General features: G+C 39.8%; 1 protein-coding gene across 1 annotated transcript in view; it reads right to left on the bottom strand.

The window, feature by feature from the left end:
- The window catches only part of TSPAN15 (tetraspanin 15), a 34,622-nt gene that overhangs the window by 3,036 nt on the left and 8,812 nt on the right, over window positions 1–22,774 (bottom strand). Inside the window, exons 2-5 of the mRNA XM_038410360.2 lie at window positions 15,956–16,141; window positions 12,845–12,919; window positions 2,826–2,921; window positions 729–845 (exon numbers count right to left, since the gene is read on the bottom strand). Of these exons, the coding sequence (XP_038266288.1) occupies window positions 729–845; window positions 2,826–2,921; window positions 12,845–12,919; window positions 15,956–16,141 (474 nt within the window). The remainder of the gene's footprint in view (window positions 1–728; window positions 846–2,825; window positions 2,922–12,844; window positions 12,920–15,955; window positions 16,142–22,774) is intronic.

The following is a 22,774-nucleotide window of genomic DNA, read 5'->3' as shown; positions in this document are numbered from 1 at the left end:
AAGGCTGAGGTGTTTTGTACCTGTTTTGCTTCAGTCTTCATTAAAAAGGTAAATTGTGACCAGATTATTAATACAACTAATATTAACAATGAGGGGGAAGGAACAAAAGCCAGAAAAGGGAAAGAACAAGTTAAAGAATATTTAGATAAGTTAGATGTATTCAAGTTGGCAGGGCCTGATGATATTCACCTAAGGTACAGAAGGGACCTAGCTGAAGCAATCTCGGCACCACTAGGGATTATCGTATTTGAGAACTCCTGGAGGATGGGTGAAATCCCAGACGATTGGAGAAGAGCAAACATAGAATCTATCTTTAGAGGGGGGATCAAAGAGGACCCGGGGAATTATAGACCAGTCAGACTAACTTTTATACCTGAAAAAATACTGGAACAAATTACAAAACAATCAGTTTGTAAGCACCTAAAGAATAATAGGGTGGTAAAAAAACAGCCAACATGGATTTGTCAATAACAAATCATGCCAAACCAACCTAATTTTCTTCTTTGACATGATTACAAGCCTAGTGGATACGGGAGAAGCAGTAGACTTAATATATATTGATTTTAGTAAGGCTTTTGACACAGTCCCACATGACAGTCTCATAAGCAAATTATGGAAATGTGGCCTAGATGTAAGAGAATGAGTAATTTAGGATAGTTATTTTTCTATGAATCACTGAGATTTAACAGAAACCAGCTAAATAGTAAGATCAAATAGAGTATACATACCTTATTACTAATACAACAAGTATAGGGCACTCCACAGGCTAATGGCCCTGGTGCAGAACACTCATGGTACGGATTCTTTGACCAGTCTTTAAAATCTTCCCCACCACAACACTTAAACTTAAAAAAAAGGAAAAAAAATCTATTTTAATAAAAATGTTTCTAATAATTGCAGAATGAATCAAATATAAAAATGAATTACTGGTAATTTTAAGAAAGTTCAAGTATCAGTGAGAAAAGAGGCAGCAAACATCTGATTGTCATACCATTGACTCATTAGCAAAAGTTATAGGACAGCATGTCCCAAAATTGTAGTCAAAGTCACAAATAAAATGTGCAGGATAAGGGAAAATCAGATTTAAAATGCATTGGATCAGAGTCAATGTTTCAAGTAAAAAGCACAAGCATCATTTATAGAAGAAACCAGTAAAATCACATGATTAGAGGCAAAATGAAAGAGGAAAAGCTCTCATCATGTTTGTAGCAATGGTTAAATACTATATTTTGTATAAAATTGTATCCACAGGAAAGTTTCTATCTGACTGACAAGGAGGGAAAAGCTAAATTGAAAGATCCAGTTTGCTGTTAGTGTACATATGCCATTAATGGGTAGTGTTGAAGCTGTAGTTATAATGGGACTATCAACTTTGCCTTGATAAGCAGGTGTGTGTGTGTGCACGCGCGCACATGCGTGTACATGCATACGTTGCATTGCGCCTCAAAATGGAAAGAATATGAAGACATCTAAAGAATTGGGCTCCTGAAGAGCAGGATCCAACTTCAATATGCTATTCTATTCAAAATGACTAGCAGCATTATGGATACATGTCATGTCCCTCCATCATTCATTAAGCCATTACTCTAAATTTGACAGTAAAAGTAACTGATACTCAGTCCCAGCTCTATTTTTGAAAGATGATAGATTTTGGTTTGGATCTGAATAACACAAAACTTATTTCTTTTTTAGTTGAATTTTGAGCTGGTCAATTTTGACCAGGTTCCTGTAAAAAATGAAAAAATTTTAAACGCAAAAAAGGTATTTTATCTAGGGATGGTCTTGCAAATTATAAAAAACAGCAGAATGTTTTCAAAGTGATTTAATTAACAGAATAGGACTGTGATCCTGCAAACAAAACAAATTAGTTAATTTACAGTAGTTCAGTTAATTAAAAAAGCCCCCCCGCTATTGCTTTTTTCAAAATGAGGAAAAAGTGTGAGTTTATCTATCACTGGTACTTATAATCACTGTCCATATATATAACTGTTTGTAGAACATAGAAACTCTTAGAAGGGTATGAACTAAATGACAAGATATCTTAGATGGTTTGCTTTTGAAAACTTTTTCCATGTTTACTTTGTTTTTGAAAGTACTGTGGTGTTTCCATAATGATGTTACAAAATTTGTGCACCATCTAAGCCACTTAAGAAAAAGTTTTTAACACATCTATACATTGTATGGCTCCCTATATACACATCAGAACACTTTCTGTTTCTTCTATAGTCTCAAAAGTATATGTTAGAATTCTTAAATAATCCAATGAACATTTTAACACAGCAGCTTTAATAAAGGCGATGAGTCAACCACATATGCTATTAAATACTGTTCAGCTGCGCTCAACATCATTTCTGAATTTTAGTAACAGACATATTTCCTTCAGTAAGCATTTCAAGAAGAAATTTGAAGAATTTGTTTAAGCAAAATACAGTACTTCATAGCTTTTGTAAGTGAGACCCAGTCCAATGCCCATTACAGTGGATTTCAAAGGAAATCTTTGCATTGTCTTCAGCAGGATTTGGATCGTGCCCTTAGTCCCAGATTCACATTCAGAGGTGTAGGGGTTGCAGTTTGCACTCCTCACACCTGGGAGGGAAAGGGGGCTTTAAAAGACAACTAGAACTCTATAAAATCCCTGCCAGCAGAAAGTCTACAAGAGATTTTCCAGCTCACACAAGGGAGTCTATTCCCCCTGTTAATGGGAGTTAGATTAACACACCAAGGAAGAAATTCTCCTTAATATTTATGATCAAGAGTGACATTCAGGGGTTTACCATGTTCCCTTCTAGAATTAGTTTTAATTAAATATTTCCACAAAAACAAACCTGCTTTTGAACAAAATCCATTATGTTTTTGAAGTCCAGATCATCATAATAATTCTTAATTCCTCTTCGGATATTATCATTTAAAAAGTCAATTGTCTAGGGGACAAAAGCAAAATAAGATGCATCACTTACATATTTTACAACAATATTTAAGACTCAGCACTTATTGATAGGGTAACTAGTGGGCATAAAACTAGCACAAACAGATATTCTGTCATAATAGATGCGGGTAGTAACTAAATTAGGCCCTGATCACGTAAAGACTTATTCACTTGCTTAATTTTAAGCACATAAGTAGTCCCATTGACATCATGGATTAAAGTTTAAGCACATACATACCTTTCTGGATAATCAGTGTCTTAGATGTCACTTTTTATGATAGTAGAAATAATTAACATTATCTAGCTCTTACATAGCACTTTTCATCTATAGAACACAAAGCACTTTACAAAGCAGGCAAGTACCGTTATCCCCATTTTACAGATAAGGAAACCGAGGGATGGAGAAAAGAAGTGATTTGCCCAGGGTCACCCAGCCAGGCTAGTGGTAGAGACAGGAAACTGCACAAGTCATCTGAGACCAAGTCCAGTGCAACCTGACCCTTAACAAGCCAGCTCAGATTGTGGGATTGGGGAATGGTCCAGATCCCTGGCAGTTCGAGGGCAATGGCCTGCCAAAAGCAGCCCTCTTGGGTTAGAGGAGCTACAAATGGTAAATTCACAATATATCATTTCTCGAATGCTCGCTGAGAACTTTTCCACTCAGCTTACCCAGAACACCTAGTCCAGTTCTGGGAAAACACTTTATCCAGTTCTCTGGGATCCAAAAACTCAGTTCAGCTCTAGCTACTCATTCGGGTTACTTTATTAGGTGTAACAGCTCTATGACCGTCCTGGCCAGGCCCAGATACAGAGGGGTTAGGTACAGGGTGAAACCATAATTACACAGCACGTCACACACTACACAGTATATAGACATTTTTTTCAAGCTACTAATATCTATACTTCTTGAATCTACATCATATCGATCACATCAGGACCAATCACTTTGCTGATCATGTAAACCCATATTGCTTATGTCCTCACCTTAATATTACAAGCTTATCAGTTCAGGGTGTTCCCGTTTATCACAACCAGTTTCCAGCACACAGTTTCTCACACCCTTGTTTACAGTGTAACCTTGCACTCAAATCAAGCTATATATGCAAGTTTATTCATGTCCAGCAAGATCTATGCCTACAACTGACAGGATTAACTGGATGGATCCAGGCACACTCCATAAAGGGAGGCACAAAGTGGAACCAGGCTTCTTCCTGCTCTACTTTCCTTGCTGCTGCACATGCCATCCTCTGTTGCCCTCCTTCCTTCAGGGTTATTCCTTGCATGAGGTATTTGTTTCTTGTTGCTCTATCTGTTCTGAGTTATTTAGACACAGTGGGTTAGGACAACATGCTGTGGGGTCTCCTGGGTTGGAAGAGATTTCATGGGTACACGTGATAGAATTAATTTGTCTTTGATTTGCAAAAATCACAACTTTGTCTGGTTTGCCCTGGCAGAATGGGTTAGATTCCCCTTCAGGAGATAAAATTAACAGAGACGTGACTGGTGCTCTCAACCCCACATTGGTCAGGAGTTAGAGTAATGCCCCTTACTAGTACATTGGGTATCAGGCCAATTCTCCTAAAGAAAGGGCCTGGAGATGCATGGAGACACTTAGAAAACTATTTCCCCATGGTATTTCTCCCTCCCACCCCACCCCCCACTGTTCCTCTGATATTCTTGTTAACTGCTGGAATTAGCCTACTTTGCCTGTCACCATGAAAGGTTTTCCTCCTTCCCCCCCCCCCCCCCCACTGCTGGTGATGGCTTATCTTAAGTGATCACTCTCCTTACAGTGTGTATGATAAACCCATTGTTTCATGTTCTCTGTGTGTGTGTGTGTATATAAATCTCTCCTCTGCTTTTTCCACCAAATGCATCCGATGAAGTGAGCTGTAGCTCACGAAAGCTTATGCTCTAATAAATTTGTTAGTCTCTAAGGTGCCACAAGTACTCCTTTTCTTTTTGCGAATACAGACTAACACGGCTGCTACTCTGAAACCTTAGAAAATGTTGTTCACGCTCATAATTTTACCCAAGCCTTGCCATATTTGGTTGTTTTTCTTAAATCCCAAGCTCATGGAACCATGTGATTATGTAAGACTCTCAGCTTTCATGTTTTAAAAAGTTTCTAATCCTCAAGGTTGCAAAGAAAAGATTGAAAACATGAATCTTAAAGGCTGTAAAATCAGATGGGCAATAATTGGTCTGGTTTTTATTTTAAAAAGCCACATTTTATGAGGTCTGCCTCACAATTTTTGCATGCTTGAGTTGGCAATACTGCTTACGTAAGGCCTGGTTGTTTTGTAAGGCCTCATGAAGTAGCCTGCACAAGACTGTGGCCTTGATCACACTTTAGAACAGCTGCAGGACTTGGTAGGTCTTAGAGCAGTGGTTCTCAACTCTGGTCCACCGCTCGTTCAGGGAAAGCCCCTGGCAGGCCTGGCCAGTTTGTTTACCTGCCACATCCGCAGATTCGGCTGATCATGGCTCCCACTGGCCACGGTTCACTGCTCCAGGCCAACGGAGGCTGCAGAAAGCAGCGCGGGCCAAGGGATGTGCTGACCGCCCTTCCCACAGCCCCCATTGGCCTGGAGTGGCGAACCGCGGCCAGTGGGAGCCACAATCGGCCGAACCTGTGGATGCGGCAGGTAAACAAACCAGCCCGGCGCACCAGCGGCTTTCCCTGAACAAGCGGTGGACCAGAGTTGAGAACTACTATCTTAGAGTAACATGGGCTCGCTTTGGGCTAGAATATGTTAGGATGCTCTGTCTTTGAGCACTGGAAAGTGATCTTCCCTCCTTTTCGCTGCTGCCAGGAAAAATGTTTAAGTTGAAGGTTTAGTACAGTTCCTGTCACTCATAATGTTGCCAGGTGTCTGGTTTTAGACTGGACCACCTGGTCAAAAAGGGACCTTGGCCACTCACTGGACCATTAAAAGTCCTGTTGGTGCGGGGCTGACGGGCTCCCTACCTGGCTCCACACAGCTCTGGGGAAGCAGCTGGCATGTCCCTCCAGCTCCTAAGCATAGGGGTGGCCACAGGGGTTCCACGCACTGCCCCCGCCCCGAGCGCTGGCTCCACCCGGCCAATGGGAGCTGCGGGGCAGCACCTCCAGGCGGGGCAGCACGCAGAGCCTCCTGGCTGCACCTCCACCTAGGAGCCAGAGGTACATGCCGGCCACTTCCCAGTCAGCGCCACCCGGAGCTGTCACCCTGAACCCCCTCCTGTGCCCCAACCCTCTGCCCCAACCCTGAGCCCCCTCCCACACCCAAATTCCCTCCTGGAGCCCAGACTCCATACCCCCCCCCCACACACCTCAACCTCCTGCCTCAGCCTGGAGCTCCCTCCCACACTCCAAACCCCTCGGCCCCACCCCGCAGCCCGGAGCCCCCTCCTGCATTCCAAATCCTTCATCCTCAGCACCACCCCAGAGCCTGCACCCTTAGCCAGAGCAATCAGTCCCTCCCGCACCCCAACCCCCTGCCCCAGACCAGTGAAAATGAACGAGTGAGTGAGGGTGGGGGAGAGTGAGCAACAGAGGGAGGGGGGATGGAGTGAGCGGGCGCGAGGCTTCGGAGAAGGCAGGGCCTCAGGGAAGGGACGGGGCAGATCAAGGGTGTTTGGTTTTCTGGGATTAGAAAGTTGGCAACCCTAGTTACTTGCCAAAATATTTTAATTCCTGTCTCTATCCTCACTGTTCTCCTGCCATTCGCAATGATACAAAGCTGAATAATCTCTCATCAAACATACAAATAGTTTATGGTCTAACATGAAAATAAATAATTGTGCTAAATATCATTAGTGAAACAAAGACCTTCAGTTTCGATGGAATAGAAAGAAGAGGGAAGAAATGAATATTTGCATACTTTACAATCATGGCATTGAGCACATATAAAAGTCATCAAGAAAAGAAGATGTAGATATAAGAAGCAATGTCTCCTGAGCTCAATGTATTGGGAATTACATAAATGAATCAAGAAGAGAGTTTAACAGGTAAGAAAAAAATGTCTGGAACTTTTCTCTTTTAAGTATCCAATACAGTCATAGCCTTCCTGAAATGGGCAGTCCTCAGAACACCTCTATCTTCCTTACAAATAAAATTTCCATAATTAAGAAATTTATCAAGACTAGACTTCACTGATCAGAAATAGGTACAGTAGTTTCCTTAGTATGTAGAGAATGCCCCACAATAAAAGTCTGTAGAAATAATAAAGTATTGTGCTCACTTCTTCTATTCTGTTAACATTAGATTTCTTAAATCCCAATAAAACAAACTTCTACAGAAAATAATTGATTATATAAGAAATCTACTCTTCATCTTTTTGCCAATATCAAATACATCCTTAAACCAAGAGTCAAAATGCTGCAAGTGGGTGCACTCAATTGATGGGTCTTTTAAGTTCTAGTTTTTGTACACTTATATAAGAGCATCCCAAAAGAAGAGAACAACATTGTAAAAGTCAAGAATATATCAATAAGAAAACCAAATTTGTCTTTACAATATGCAAAATTAAACTATGAAAAATTGAAAGTTAAATAAATAGTTTAGAGTTTGAGTCTATAAACCTGTATTCCTTTATACCTAGTTGAAAGCAATAGTGACGGAGCACACATAAAGCAAGCTAAAGATGTATAATACATCTGTATACCTAGATCTGCACACATTAATCACATATTTGGTCTCTTATCTTCCCAATTTCTCTCTCTCTGAGCCCTCAACTTCTTTCTTGACATTTTTGTTCAGTTCTGACAGCCAAGGAAGGCCGCAGTAGTTCTTTCCCTATAGCTCTGGTAGCTTAACATTAGTAGTAGTTTAACATTATAGCCAACACATATCTATGCAAGAAGATGGACTCATTTTCTTCAGCTGTCAGCTCCTCAGAGAAAGCCTTCATGAGAGCACCTTTCTTCAGACTTCAAGAAACAGAAACAGAGGATGGTCATTACAGCAACAAGGTAGCCCCCATGAGCTTGTCAGAATGGCTTGTTCCTCAGCATGACTAAGGCTACACTATACTACATGTCTATACTACAAACTTTGACTGCAACATATCAGTATAAACATGCCCCAAGTAGTATATCACTCATTCACATGCATACTTGGCTCCTTGAGTCAGAGCTGCACATACTCACCAGGAGTGCTTGAATCGATGCACTGTGTGGTGCACGATGGGCAGGTAACCCAATGTGCAACTCACCACCATCCAGCACACTCTTTTGGCAAGTTTTGGCAATGCATCTTGGGGCAGTAATGAATTGTGCAGGGGTGACTGGGAGCAAGGGATCAACTTCCCAGCATGCAACTTTCTCCATCCCATCATTTCATCCATATCCCATGATTTTTGTGCCTTTTGTGCCATCTTCTGGCAACTGCATGTAGTGTGGTAGCTCTCTTTCTCTCTCATGTGGCAACTACCTTCTTCTTCTTCAATACAGCCCACCCATCTGGGCCAGATCAATCCTAGGGCTTTCCCCTGCTGGGGTAGTCCAAACAAAACAAAGGGAAATTAATAGAACTGGGAGTTCCATATGAGAGGAAGAGGGGAATGCTTCCTTCTCAGGCTGTCTCTGTAGCAGGTCCTCCCTTCCCTCAGTTGTCATGGGGAAAGGTTCTGCCTTTCCTTCCATTCTCTTCTGCTGGGGCTGCCGGTTGCAGTCTGGTCTCTTCCCTGCTCTGACACCAAATGAGCTGCTCCCCTGCCTTTTAACTCCTCTAACCAATTGGTGCATTTCCTACGGGTGTGGAGGGGCAGGGCTGCTGAACCCAGAGCAGTCCTTTAACCCCTTGTTGCCTAGTGTGGGGTTTGTATACCCCATCACACTCCCCTAAAGTTTTAAACAAAACATGCTTACTGACACTTCTGCTTCAGAGTGCTTGTGCACAGCACCGCTCATAACACCAGCCATGGTGAGTATGGGCCACCAGGGGTGAGGGATATGAGGAGGAAATTGCTTGGTTGCATGAGACTATGAGTACAGAGCAATGGCACTGAAAACTAGCACCATTTTCACAGGCAGTGGTCATTTTAACTGATATCTTCCTCCTGAGGGTAACAAAAGCACAGAGAACACAGCTGCCACCGGCGTCCCGCACGGGTCCGTAAACCACTAGCCTATTTACTGCAATAGTGCGTGCCAAAGTTATCGCCAACTGTGTGGGAAAGCATCCTACCATAGAGGAAGAAATAAGGCTGCCATTCACAGAAACCTTCAGGAGAGGATTGGTGAGTATCTTGATGAAAGTTTCAGCAATATCTCTCAAGAGGATTCAAGGGAAATTCCTGTGTACACATACAAAGTGCTCTGTATGGCCCCCATCACATAACTCTATAGGGGGATGAAAAGCAGATAACAACGCTATCTCTGTTTGTTGTATCAATGCTCCTTCCAGTATCAGTAAATCAATAGCTGTGTCCTGCTAAGTTGAGGGTGTCATCAGTACATCATTGAAAGGAGAAATACATTTATACACATACTTCAGTTTCCTTCCCCTTGACCTGGGCTCAGCTGCCATGACTGACTGGACTGCAAGTGGAATCTCAAAAAGGTCCTGGCTCACGGCATAGCTGGACCCCATGGTTGCATTTCCCCCATCCTTATCATCATCCTTGCTGTTCACAAGTATCCACAGTGGTCTGCAGGGCTGTGGTGAGGTCTCCACCTAGTATGGCATGCAGCTCATTGTATAAAGGACAGGTCTGTGGCTCAGCATCAGATAGACTGTTGGCCTCCCTGGCCTTCTGGTATACCTGCCGCAGGTACTTCACTTTCACACAGCACTGTTGCTGATCTTCCATGCAACCTGCTTGCAGATATCGACATTTCTGTGGCTGGTCCATACCTGTGCCTGCACAGCCTCTTCTCCCCACAGTACCAAGAGATCCAATATCTCCAGTCTACTCCAGGCCAGAGTATGCCTGGAATATGTAGCCGGCATGGACAGCTGGGCACTTGCACACAACAATGTAGAGCCAACATGTGTGCTTGCCGAGTTGAATAATCAGGAAAAGGCATTTAAAAAATTTGTGGGGTTTTACAGGTGGAGAGGTCTTCTGGTATCCCTGTCCCTTGGGCAGCGGAGTTCACAAATGTGACGAGAACAGTCAGCGTTGGGCATTGTGGGACAGTTGCTGGAGGACAGTTAGGGTCAACATAAGTAACACAGCATCTACACACATGCTGTGTCGACCCCAGTACATCGAACAAGACTCAGCGCTGCTTGGGGAGGTGATGTTACTGCATAGCCATAACAGGGTGCTTAGATCAGAGGGAGACAAATTTAAGTGTCAACACATGCACAATTAGATCAACACAAGACATCTTATGTCAATCTACCTTTGTAATACAGACCACACCTTATTCCCCAAAGGATGATCCAGTGGTCATCTTACCTCTTTCATTCTGGGAATCTCATTTTCCCTTCTGAAGCCCTCATCTATTTCTCTTCTAGTTAACTGTAATTGCTCAACCCTTGGCTAGAAAGGCAAAGGGGAGGGCTCATTTGACATCTGTAAAAGTCTGCAGATATTTGCTAAGGGAGGGAGGGAATAAATATTCTCCATCTTAGTTATATTTGATAATGTTTCAGAAGGCTGAGATCCAACTGGTGTATCTTAATGGCTGAGACTTGCATGCAAGAGACATTGTGCTGCTGTCCTAATGAATTCATTTCTGCTGCACAAAAGGAAATAATAAAACAACCTTCCACAGGCAAATAGAAGTAGGAAGAGAAGAGAAGAGAAGAGAAGAGAAGAGATGTATATCTTACATCTACACACCACCAAACTTTCATATTTCCACGTTCATGATGGTTTTCTTTCTTGATAAAATTGAACCAATATTCTGGCTAATTAGATACCAGAAAGGATGCTACTTGTGCTTAGTCAAATTCTCAATTTTGGCTTCCCATGGGAAACTCAGAGCTAATGAAGTCTGGTGCAGTTTCATGCTGCCATCTAGAGAATCAGTAGTAATAAATATAAAATGTACTTGTTACTTTCAGGAAGTATAAAATATACTTGTTCAAGAACAAGAAAGAACACTGAGATGAATAAGCAAGTCAGTACTCCATGGAATCATCCTTTATGTCAGAAGCTCAAGGACAATACATAACCTCTGTTTTAAAAAAGAAGGATGTACATTTCAGTGTTACATGATATTTTTCAAGCCACAATTAAATTGTAAAGTGAACATGAAAAAAAAAATACCAAATCTCGATGAACAACCAGAATCCCCTAGAGAATATACAAATGGCCCCATAAAAATGAAATTGTTATAACAATTTCAAACATCACTTAGACACTAGAATAATGGGGGCAGGTTGTACACAATAATTGCATGAAAAATAAATACATAACTGATACTTTCTCTGTTATTAAAGATAAAGGATGGTAAACAAATGCCATAATAAGATATTTCTTACAGTAAGTATGACTCAAAGAAAAGCAACTTAACTTTTCAGCTTTCAGAGGGAAGTGTCTTATGCAAAACACCAGCGTTTTTATTCAGTGCATCGCTGAATACAAATCATTTCCTTATCCATAAACCATTAGCACCAAGCTCTCCACCAACCCTAAAAGAGGGTAGCACAGCCCCCAGATCCCTTCAGTTATTAATCTCCTTGCTGAGACAATTAATCCAATAGAAATAAAGTTGTGAGGGGAGAGTTAGAGGAATGATCATTTGGACCCTTTTCTTTATGAAAATCAATAATAACCCTTCCCCCACACTCAAAAACAGAAAATTGAATTCCAGATATTTTATTTATCATGAACCTAATCTTCTATTTACTATAATATCCATTCATTTTGATTCTAACACAGTGTAAACACATTTGATGGGTTCCATTCTGATGTCTAGTTTCTCACTTTAAGTGAAATTTAGAAAAATAATTTGCACAATGTTAAGTATACGTTACGGTCACTGTTAAATATAATTTTTAAAAGTGAAGATAACCCATCTTTTGATGTTACAATTCAATTTCAGAACTTCACTGTAGCATCAAGTGGAAAGAGCAGTGATGGGAAAGGGAAAGCTTGTTTCAATACAGTGGTGAGAAGTAAAATGGCAAGATTTATCATTTAAAAATGATGTGTTTTAAAGATATCCATAAGAACGCTTTCTTTAGAAGAGACAGATGTAGGACACTGGGGGGTGGCCATTCATTTTTTGCTCCTTTGTTCCTTTTGAATGTTCTTACTGATTTTGCCAATAGCAAAATAGAAAAAATAAAAATAAATGTGTATAGGCTTCTGCTACTTAACATGGCATATACATTTATGTCCTAAAACTTTAACAGAAAAGAGTCATCTATGACCTATCTGCCAAAAACACACACACATGTAGATCAATCAGTCCATTTTTTAATTTAATCAATATGCAAAGTGTTTGGTTGATCTAGTCTGTCAAAGCAAAGTAGTTTGGTTATTGAAGAAAAGATACTCCGACCTAGTAACAGAACTGAGATAATGTAAGCACTACTGTACTAATATATACAAGTAAGGTGAAAATGCAAAACAGATTGTTCACCCAAAAGTGCCCAAGTCTCCATAGGCAGCTGAAATTTTCAGAGCACAGCAAATTGTGGGACATGGGAGATAAAATGAAGAAAATCATTTCACAACACAGAAAGCTTTTGCAAACCAGTTCTGCACATATTGCAGATCCTTACTAATGAGTTACACAGATCACCTTTTCCCTTGTTCTTCAGTCTCAAAATCAGTTGCACAAGTTATGACAATTCCTTTTTTCCTACTAATTTGAAAAAAACTTTTAAACCAGTACCTTTCTTTAGTCCCTCACCTTTTAGTGTTCAGATGACAATTTAAATACTTTTACCCTCTAAACAGTGTAGCCACATATTTGCATATTGTACATAACATTACTAAGGAGTAAAAATGTAAACTAATTTTTGCTCACCTGATTTCTGAAGATCAGTGCCACAACTCCACCGACCAGTTCAATGAAGAGACAAATACCAAGGATGTACATAAACTGCAAAATGTAATTGCAAAAAAAATCCTAAATAAACTTAGGATCGAATTTCCTCAGTTATTCCTTCAATTATTCTGCCTTAAGTCAGGAATTTTTAAGCTTCAACATACTGAACAATTTTCTAAATCTCAATGTACTTTTGAAAGACAACAGGAAAAATCAAGGTTAAAATATATATATAAACTGTTTGTGGTTTGAGAGATCCTTTTCCCCACATTGCTAATTGTATCTTTTTCCACTTGGCAACACTGAAAATTTTTCAACTGAATTGAAATTTAAAAGCTTTTTTAAGACTTGCATTGCATTTATCATGCCAAAACACCTCTTCCCTCTCTTTATATCAGCATCATAGCTCTTGGAATAGCATATTAATGAATTGCTAAAAAAACACAGAACATTATGGTTTTGTGCTTCCCAAAAAGATCAGTAGTATTCAAAGTCAGTCAAATCTGGGACTTAGTACATTTGATAGCAAAGTGAGAGCACTTTAAGAGGGTCAGATGTTAATTACCACCACACTTCCTTTTTTCAGAAACATGGGGGCAAAAACTAGTGCTGTACTATGTTGATAGAGCACTGGAAATGTTTGTACTTCCTGCTTCTGACCTACTCCTTCCTCTCCCAACCCCCAACCAGGAAGATAAAGTTTGTCACTTGTGAACACAAACACATACCAAGGGTAAACAAGGCCCAGAAGTAAACACTGCAGACTGCCCACATTAATAAACTGAGCTTATTCAGACTGTTGTGAACGACCTGGAACTACTACATATTAAAGTCCTTTCCTCTGCTAGAGACAGAATTAGTCTAAGAAAGAAGCACCATGAACAGCAGCAAGAATGGTAAACTTTCCTGGCATAGAATGGGAAGCAATACTGTGTGCAGTTAGAGACTATACTCATTCAACCTCAGATTCTCAGCAGTGTTATCTGTATCTGTATGGTATCTGTCAATTTCCAGTGTACTTTTTAAAATCTCAATCACCCATGATTTTAGCCTACATTATGTATCACATTTAACTATTCCTTAAATAAAATTTGGCAGGTGAATAAAAATTATGTTTATATGTTTTCCTTATTGTAATGTATGTTTATAACTTAAGTTTGAGACCACAGCACTCTGCAGGGGTGAATGGAATTGCCCTCAAATAGCTACACTCATTCTTTCACAGAAATAGCAGAGAAGTGCTAGGTTACTGCTGTTCCTCCTCAGGGGTCTCGGCTTTGAGGAGCTATGTGCTACAGTGCCATCAATATACTGAATACGCAGTGTACATCTCCTTTTCAATGTACCCCACAGAACCATTCCCCCTGCTTTCCCCAGTGAATGGTAGACAGAGATCTGGATGCGAGCCAACTTGTTTAGATTCAGTCTGAGTCTGCCCTCTCCTCAAAATGCTCCTTCTGACAGCTACCCTCTCAGTTTAATGCCTTAACCCAGCAGTTCTCAAACTTAATTGTGCCGCAACCCCCTTCTGACAACAAAAATTACTACATGACTCCAGGAGGGGGGATAGAAGCCTGAGCCCGACTGAGGTCCGCCACCCCACGTGGGGGACTAAAGCCTGCGTCCTACCTCCCTGCGCGGAGAGACCAAAGCCGAAGCTCAAGGGCTTCAGCCCCAGGCAGGGGGCCTGTAACCTGAGCCCCGCCACCCAGGGCTGAAGCCCTTGGGCTTTGGCCCCGGGCCCCAGCCAGTCTAAGCCAGCCCTAGCGACCCCATTAAAACAGAGTTGCAACCCACTTTGGGATCCCAACCCACAGTTTGAGAACTGCTGCAAAATCCATCTATCAAAGTGGTTCACAGTTTCAAGGTTCTACTCTTCTCTGTTCTCAAATAGTAGCAGTGGCCAGATATTTTTTCTTTCATTTTCAACTGGCCAAGAGATTGTGCCATTTCCTCTCAAATGCAGTCCTCAGCACAATACATGCCTTTATTATCATTAGGCTACCCAAATGCCACACACAGTGTACCTGGGGCTAACTTTGAAGGCTATTTGTACGCTTCAGTCAGTGCAATCCACTTTGACTATTCATGATTGGGGTTATTATCTATAAAGCCCTTACTTCTCTAGGTCCCAGTTATCTCATCAAAGACTGACTCTCCTCCTAGGTGCTGTTATATCAACAACACATAGAAAGAATGCTTCAGCTATCTCTTTCAAGGGTGAAGCTCACACAAGTTTGAGGTAGGGCATTCATAGTGGTGAACCCTCTAGAATGAGATATCACTGGGCATTCACTGACTTTTAAAGAGAGATATACGGTAACCCTTTATTTAGCTTTTCTCTAGCTGTAAGCCTTAAAACTGTTTATTTACAACTTTCATCTGACATAGGTCACTTGAGAGAAACTCGGTTTTTTGCTACAAAGGGCTGCAAAGAATAAGCTCTTTGTTTTTAGAAGATGCTTTTTGATACATTTCTAGTCTCAAGGTATATAAAGTGAGACCAGATACTATGATGATAGGAATCTTATTACCTTACTACTAATTAGAAAATATTACAAGTATTTATAATATTAATTCTACTTATAAGTAAACAATCTAATCTCTCAATATTTGACATTTTTATTTATTCATCATTTGTTCACTTATGGCGCTATGCACACATTGGATGAGATTTTCAGACATGCTCAGCACTGCCTGAACTCTGGTCCCACAGAAGTCAATAATGATCTCAGTGGGAGCATAGTTGGGCCAATGCTGAGTACTTGTACCACTTGTACATATTAAATAATAATCCAGATGATTCATTACAAAGATACCTGTGCAATGAAATATTCATAAGATCAGATCATCATAAAGGATTTTATAATATTTAATTAAAAAGTAAGAAAAGTGACTTGATTGTATTGCTTCTAAAGTTGTGTGTACCAGCCTTACTTTACATAGTTTCTGTCTATTATTTAATTGAAGGAAAGTAAAAAATAATGTGTTTTTCTATTAAAGATAGATGATGCAATGATTAGGGAGGTTGAGCTCAAGTAATATTAAATACAAAAACTATAAAAGAAAGTAAAAAACTAGAGAACTTACTGCTTGAAGAAGGCATATATTGTCCCTTAAAGAAGCCAATACACCCACAAATGATACAAGAAATATTACAATGCCCAAGAGTATTAAAATAATTGCTGGGGCTAGAAAAGCACTTTCAAGCGTTTTATACTTCTGTCTTTCAACTTCTGCATAAATTCCAACAGCAAGAACAAGTGCTCCTATCAACTGCAATGAAAAAAGAAAAACAGGTGTTATTGTTTTTTCAAATAATATTTACCTTAAATATGGAGATGTTGTTTGATGAATTGTATTAAATTGTCTTTGTCACTTCTTGTCATATACAAATATTGTCACTAATTGCTTTGGAATGAATTACAAATCGTTTACTTCTACAATTACCGAGCACTAGGTTAAGGAAAAAAATTAAAAGTACTAATTTCTAAATTTAACTTGTATAATGTTCTCTTTGTACAGACCCCAACATTAAAGTACACTGCAAGCAAATAAGTTCAAAGTGACCCTGTACATAGTTAATCATTTGCACACCACTTCATGCCAAGAAAATTTTTATGAAAAGTTGATTTAAAAAGTTTACCGTAGATACTGGACCTTTATAGATACTCCACTGACTTCTACAGTGCATGCTTAGGCTCAATACAAAGAAGGATTTTCTAGGAAAGACGGGACTAATATTTGGTTAAGCATCATCCAGTTCCAATTATCTTCCACTGCAAAGGCTACTTCTCATTTTCCACTTAATCGGATAAACCTTGGCCACCTCTGACAAACAATACTGTTTTGGGAGCCAATCTCATAGCTCCACATTTTGACAAGAACAGTCACATAGGCACTTTTCCACTTAGCAAAACTCTGCATAAGATGTACAAGGGCTTAGTCCATGTTCAAGTTTTACCAACCTGCCTTTTTTCCTTCCCTCTTCCAACAGAATTTGAAGAGAGAATTTTATGTTCCTGGTAGACCAGATCTTCCTGCTTCTATGTCAGTATTGCAAAAAAGTCTATATATTACTTCATGTTAACAGAGGATGAGCAACAGTTCTAGAGGACTTCACATTTATTTCAAACATTTTCCTGGTACATTTAATATAGTGGATCTTCTTAGCTATCCCAAAATAAAATTTGGGATTAGATAGTCAAAAACAGGAGAAAGTTTTATTATAGTTGGAAAGAGTCAAACCTAAGTACGTTTAAACTACAGACATGACTGTTACTCTAATAATTCAATTTTGCCAAGATGAGCAATTTTCCCCTTTATGTCATAAATGAAGGCTTTCAGGAAAAAAAATTAGACTTGTTATTCTGCTCTTGAATGGCTATTTCAACTTGCCAATTCAAATTTTCTACAATTCAGTCCACAAGATGATTGCATTTGGACTCATATTTGCTATGGACATGTGTATTTGGTCACAGCTTCTATTACTCTTGTTAGGCTATGTCTACACTAGCACTTTTGTCAGTAAAACTTTTGTCAGCCAGGGGTGTGAAAAACCATTCCCCTGACAGACATTAGAGCCTTTTGTGGACAGCACTATCTTCCTCCAACATAGCTACTGCCAGACGTTGGGGGTGGTTTAATTATGCCAACGGGAGAGCTCTCTCTAACTGGCAAAGAGCGGCTATGCAGGAGACCTTACCGTGGTGCAGCTTCTGTGCTCGCGGTAAAGTCTGTAGTGTAGACATAGCCAGTAATACTATGCAACTTCCAAGAGCTTTGCAAGTTCTTGATCCTTTTGCTGTCATAGCAAATTTCACCCACACAACACTTCTATAGATGGTGTACTTGATATTAGTGTTTTTTTCTCTTTGTGCATTAACACTTATCGCTGTCTTGTTGAATTCAACCATTAAATAACTAAATAAGACTGAATTCAGGCTAACACCCTTCCCTCAATTCAGAGTGCCTTTTGTATAAGGGAGAATATGAATCACAGAAGAGAAAAGACAGACAACGCTTATTCAACTTTACTATTTACATTACAAGCCCTTTTCTACTGTAGCTATTTTTAACTGGTTTTACATCTTTAAAAGGCTGATCTCTAATGTTAGTTTAGCTTTTAAAAAGCAAAATGTTTTGAATTATCAGTTATAAATTATATTATTTATCATAACAATTCATATTTCTCTAGCTGGTATGAAACTTAGGAACATTGGCAAACAACCCAAAGAATCTTCAATAAACCTTATAATAGCAATTGTGTAATAGTAGATTTGCAAAGTCCATTAATTTTAAAAGAATTATTATGTAATGTAGCATTTTAATCTTATTCTAAAAATGTTGAAACTGAATAATGCTTTGCAGTTATTGCAGTTTACAAAGAACTCTGAGATGGGGAAAATAGTTTGCTAAAAGCCAGTTACAGAACACACAAATGGATTAGTCCTGTGTTTATTTAAAATCTGTCTCTCATCAGTGGAATACAATTGTATATGATTTTTCAAGTTCACTCCTTAAACTGTCTGTTTTATCAAAAATCTTGAGTACCAACTTAATGGATAAATTGCAGGCTTTTCGGCTATTATAGCATGCATATTAATATAACTGATAAATGTCTAGAGAATACCTTTTTGTGTTAAAATATATACATCTGGGTTTGGTTAGCCTTACAGCCCTATATTCCTTACTTAGCTTAAAGTTTTATATTAATTTGTGTGTTAGATCTTTCTGTCCAAGACCGTAAAAATAAATATGCAGTGAAATGATTTGCAATAAAAAGTTAAAAACATGGCCTTTTAAGAATAGATACACTCACTATTAAGCCAATAAAGTTCCTAGTGTTACTGCCCAGAAACAGCGCCACTTTTTCTGTTACACACTGCTGCTGTTGTACAGGTCTAAATCTGAATTTGATTAAATCAGCACCTTCAGATCTGCCATGATTTCAAATGCCTGCTTTACACTCTGCTATATCAAAGCCTCCTACAGCCACCACAGTTAGGACTGTGTCAGTTTTTCCATTACAAACTCCAACTTTCAGGAACTTAAATCTCAACAATAAAATCTACTCCAGAGTGAAATCTGGTATACAATGTTTCTTGTTTGGAATTAATTTGTTTAAAAAGAAAATAAGAAATCTGTCCACAATAATCTCTTGAAATGTATACATTGTAAGAGCTGAAAAACAATTTTCAGATGTATGTTTACACTCTGGTAGTTTAGAAATTGTAAATGTTACAACCCTTTACTATACACTGTTCAAGCTCCCTACCACTGCAGATAATGTAAACCTACTATAGACTTGCAGTTACACCAAGTATACTCTGCTAGGAAAGGTATGGTTGGTAGAACTTATTGCGCACTACGATAAGCAACTGCACTCAAAACACTAAAGTACAATATACAGTGTTTAAGATGTCCTCAACTGTCAGTATTTGTAGCCAAACCATCAAGATTTGAGGATTTGATTTGTCTAATAGCTGAAACACTTGTCAAGCAAGTATATATCTTATACAGAGGGCATGCATGGTGGTGGGGATATAAAGTCAGAGTTAAGTTTCTTTGTGGAAACTTACATTTGAATTCCCAGGTTTTCAGAAGTTTGTTATTTTAACACTAGAAAATTCTGTTGAAAGATTTTTCCCTTGAGTTATTGATCCATATTTGCAAACCTAACCACATCTTCTTAAAGACTTTTGTCTGGAAATAGGAACATATGCTCCACATACAAATTTTGCATATCTGGTGATGATACCTAACTAATAAACTGCAGGGCCATATGACAAAATGCACTTTTGTCCACTTAATCCTGCACTCTGCCAATTCATCTCCTCCAAGACTACTTTAGGTATTCCAAATTTAGGAGCAGTTTCAGTTATTTTCCTCTATTAAATCAACATACCACAACTATGTCTCCTTTCTTCCCATTCCCCAAAAGATTACACTGGCCTGCCTGAGAAGCAGAATGGACACTATTCAGTGTTGGAAAAATGACAGGTTTAAGATGTGATATCTCATGACTCATCAAGACTTGAAATGCAACTATAGGGATAGTCTGAGCTTCCCAACAGGACATGCAGCATGTACTTCTACTTCTGAAAGGCTCCAACATTCCACACTTCAAAATAGTGGCACTTGACAGGTAGACAGTTACAAAACTTGGTGCCAATAAAACTTATAAAAATTCACTAGAATATTTCTAAAATAGTTATTCTACAAAACATGACATAGAGAAATGTGGGAGGTATAAACCATTTATTGGCACTCATTTGTAGCTTTGCCATTCAGGAGTAATGCAACCTTCCCACAATCATGGTAATGAAACATTTATACCATACCATCAAGCAATACACACATATTCCATACTGTATAAAGGAATTCTTTTAGCAGAAGGAATTCCTAAAGAAAGAATAGATACTTTATTATAATCCTGGTGCATGTGGGTTATGTTTATATTTACTTGTATATTTTTAAAATGTGAATTTTTTTAAAATCCTAGATTAAAAAGTATGAAGCTGATAATATAATTATCCCTCTGTCCAGCAATACCATTATTTGAACAAACTTGTTCTCGTGTGCACTTCTCTTACACACAGTTGGAATAATTTTTTGTAAAATGTGCATAATAAACCAGCTCTATTACTCTACTCATTATTTCTATTGGCAAACCATTAAAAAACAAAACTCACAGCCTAGATGGCTAAAAAACACAGCATCATTGCTTTGTCTCAGCCAAGAGGTAACAGTTTGGGAAAGAACTTTAACCTCTCCAACTTACCCTTTTCTGGCAGTGTTGACTCTTCTCCTCCTTCCAGATGCTGCAGAAATCCAAACCACACATAGACCATGTCTACACTACCAATTTGTGTCAACAAAAGTGATGTTGACACCCAAAAGTCGACATAATAAAAATCGCAATTGCACGTTCACACTTGCTCCCTCCGTCAGCAGATCACGTCCACAGTGGGGGCACCATATTCGACAGTGTGAGCAATGGGCCACAACTGAGGATGCCAAATTCAGGAAAAACTGATGAAAAATAGGGTAGACACACCCCAAGACTGATGGATAATCCCCCATAGGATATACCAAACCAGAAAAAAAAGTAAACTTCTTGTTAGCCAGTGGGGTGAAACAGAAGTCATAAAAGCAGTTTCCTTAGACATTCCAGTTCTTATATCACCACTAAAAACACTGGATTTAAAGGTGAGTGGTTCTTTACAACCAGATTCATCAAATAAAAGGTTCTCCTGATCCCAAAGGACCAGCCACACAGCCAGTAACCCAGATCTTACCAAAAAATCATGCTGATGCCAATCCTTTAGTATCTAAAATCTAAAGGTTTATTCATAAAAAGAAAAGAAAAGAAAAGAAAAGAAAAGAAAAGAAAAGAAAAGAAAAGAAAAGAAAAGCGTTAAAATTAGTTAAAGGAATCAAATACATACAGTAATTGCGAAGTTCTTGGTTCAGGCTCGTAGCAGTGATGGAATAAACTGCTGGCTTAAGTCAAGTCTCTGGCTGCTTCCAAATCATTGGAAGGTCCTCAATTCCTTGGTTATGTAACCCTTCTGCTCATCAGAGTTGGCAGCAACAAGGGCCGGGTTCAGTATCTAGGGGTTCCATTCCAATAACACAATGCAAAACCAGCTCTAGCCCCCACCCAGTGACCTGGGACAAATATATACCACCATTGCTGGGCGCCTCCAAGAGGCAATACTTCCCCTCTCGCAAGCACATAGTCTGAGTGTAGCAGAAAGCCTTCGAATAATAGAGAGAAACAATGTGGCATTATGTTGGGGAAATACCACCAACAGGATTCATAACACAACCCATGAGCAAAAAAAAAATCCACCCCAAGCAAATTGGGGCGTGTCGTTTCCCTTTGGTTCTTGAGTCCAGCAACTCAAAATCACCCAAAGTCCCAAAAGTCCAACGACCCAAAAGTCTCTGTCCCTGATAGGGCAGCCCCAGAGTTCGAAAGTTTATCTGCAGAGTTTTATCTCCCAACCTGGGTGGAGATGGGGGGGGAAGGGTTAAGGGGCACCTTACGTGGTCCAAAGCTGATTGCCCCACCTCTCCATGGGGCTCCACTCTGCCAGCCGCCCCCATGAGCTGCTCCAGGCATCCGAAAAACTGCTCTGCTCGCCGTCCTGCAAACTGCAATGCTCTGCTCCACCAGCTGCTCTGCTCGCCGTCCCATAAACGGCTCTGCTCCATCAGCCGCTCTGCTCTGCTCGCCATCCCGCAAACTGCTCCGCCATATATCTTCAGGCTCCCCCACTACACAACAGTCAGTGATTTCAGCTCTTAGTAAGTTTAGCTCTTTTGTGATTTCAGCTTGTAGAAAAGGGAGCCTCAGTGCTGGTGCACCATTAGCCCAAAGTGAATTCAGGTCAGCAGCCTGTAACTAGACTCCTAATGGAATCAAAATTAGCTCTGATATTCCACAGTGGAGAGAGGAGGAAGTGCAATTAGCATGTAAAGCTCTCACCAGGGGGCCCATGCCACCAAGTATTAATACCTGTCCCCAGGCTCTCTCTCCCCTCACTGGGTTTTGGAACCCATGAACCTTGCCTAGCAAGGGCTGCTTAGTTGATGTGTAGTCCCTCCATCATAACAAAAGGCCGAGTATAGTTCCACTGTCCTTGAGTCACATAATCAGGATAATAATAGTTTATTCCTGCCCCAATAACAGAGAAATTGGGGCTCCTACAGCAGCCAAAGTGACCATCTAGGCAGGGTGGGTGTGTCTATGCAAATGAGATCAGCCCCTGAAGATCTTTTCCACAACCCACCATGATTCGCCACCAGATGTCAGGGTAGAGCTCATCCTGACTCTGCTTACAATTAGAATGCTTCCATTAATGTAAGTCCAGAGGCTGGAGCAGAAAAGAGGCAAAACAG

The sequence above is a fragment of the Dermochelys coriacea genome, chromosome 7 (genome assembly GCF_009764565.3).
Source record: "Dermochelys coriacea isolate rDerCor1 chromosome 7, rDerCor1.pri.v4, whole genome shotgun sequence".
Taxonomy (NCBI): Eukaryota; Metazoa; Chordata; order Testudines; family Dermochelyidae; genus Dermochelys; species Dermochelys coriacea.
Note: the sequence above shows the minus strand (reverse complement) of the source record. Positions and strands in the feature narration are given on the sequence as shown.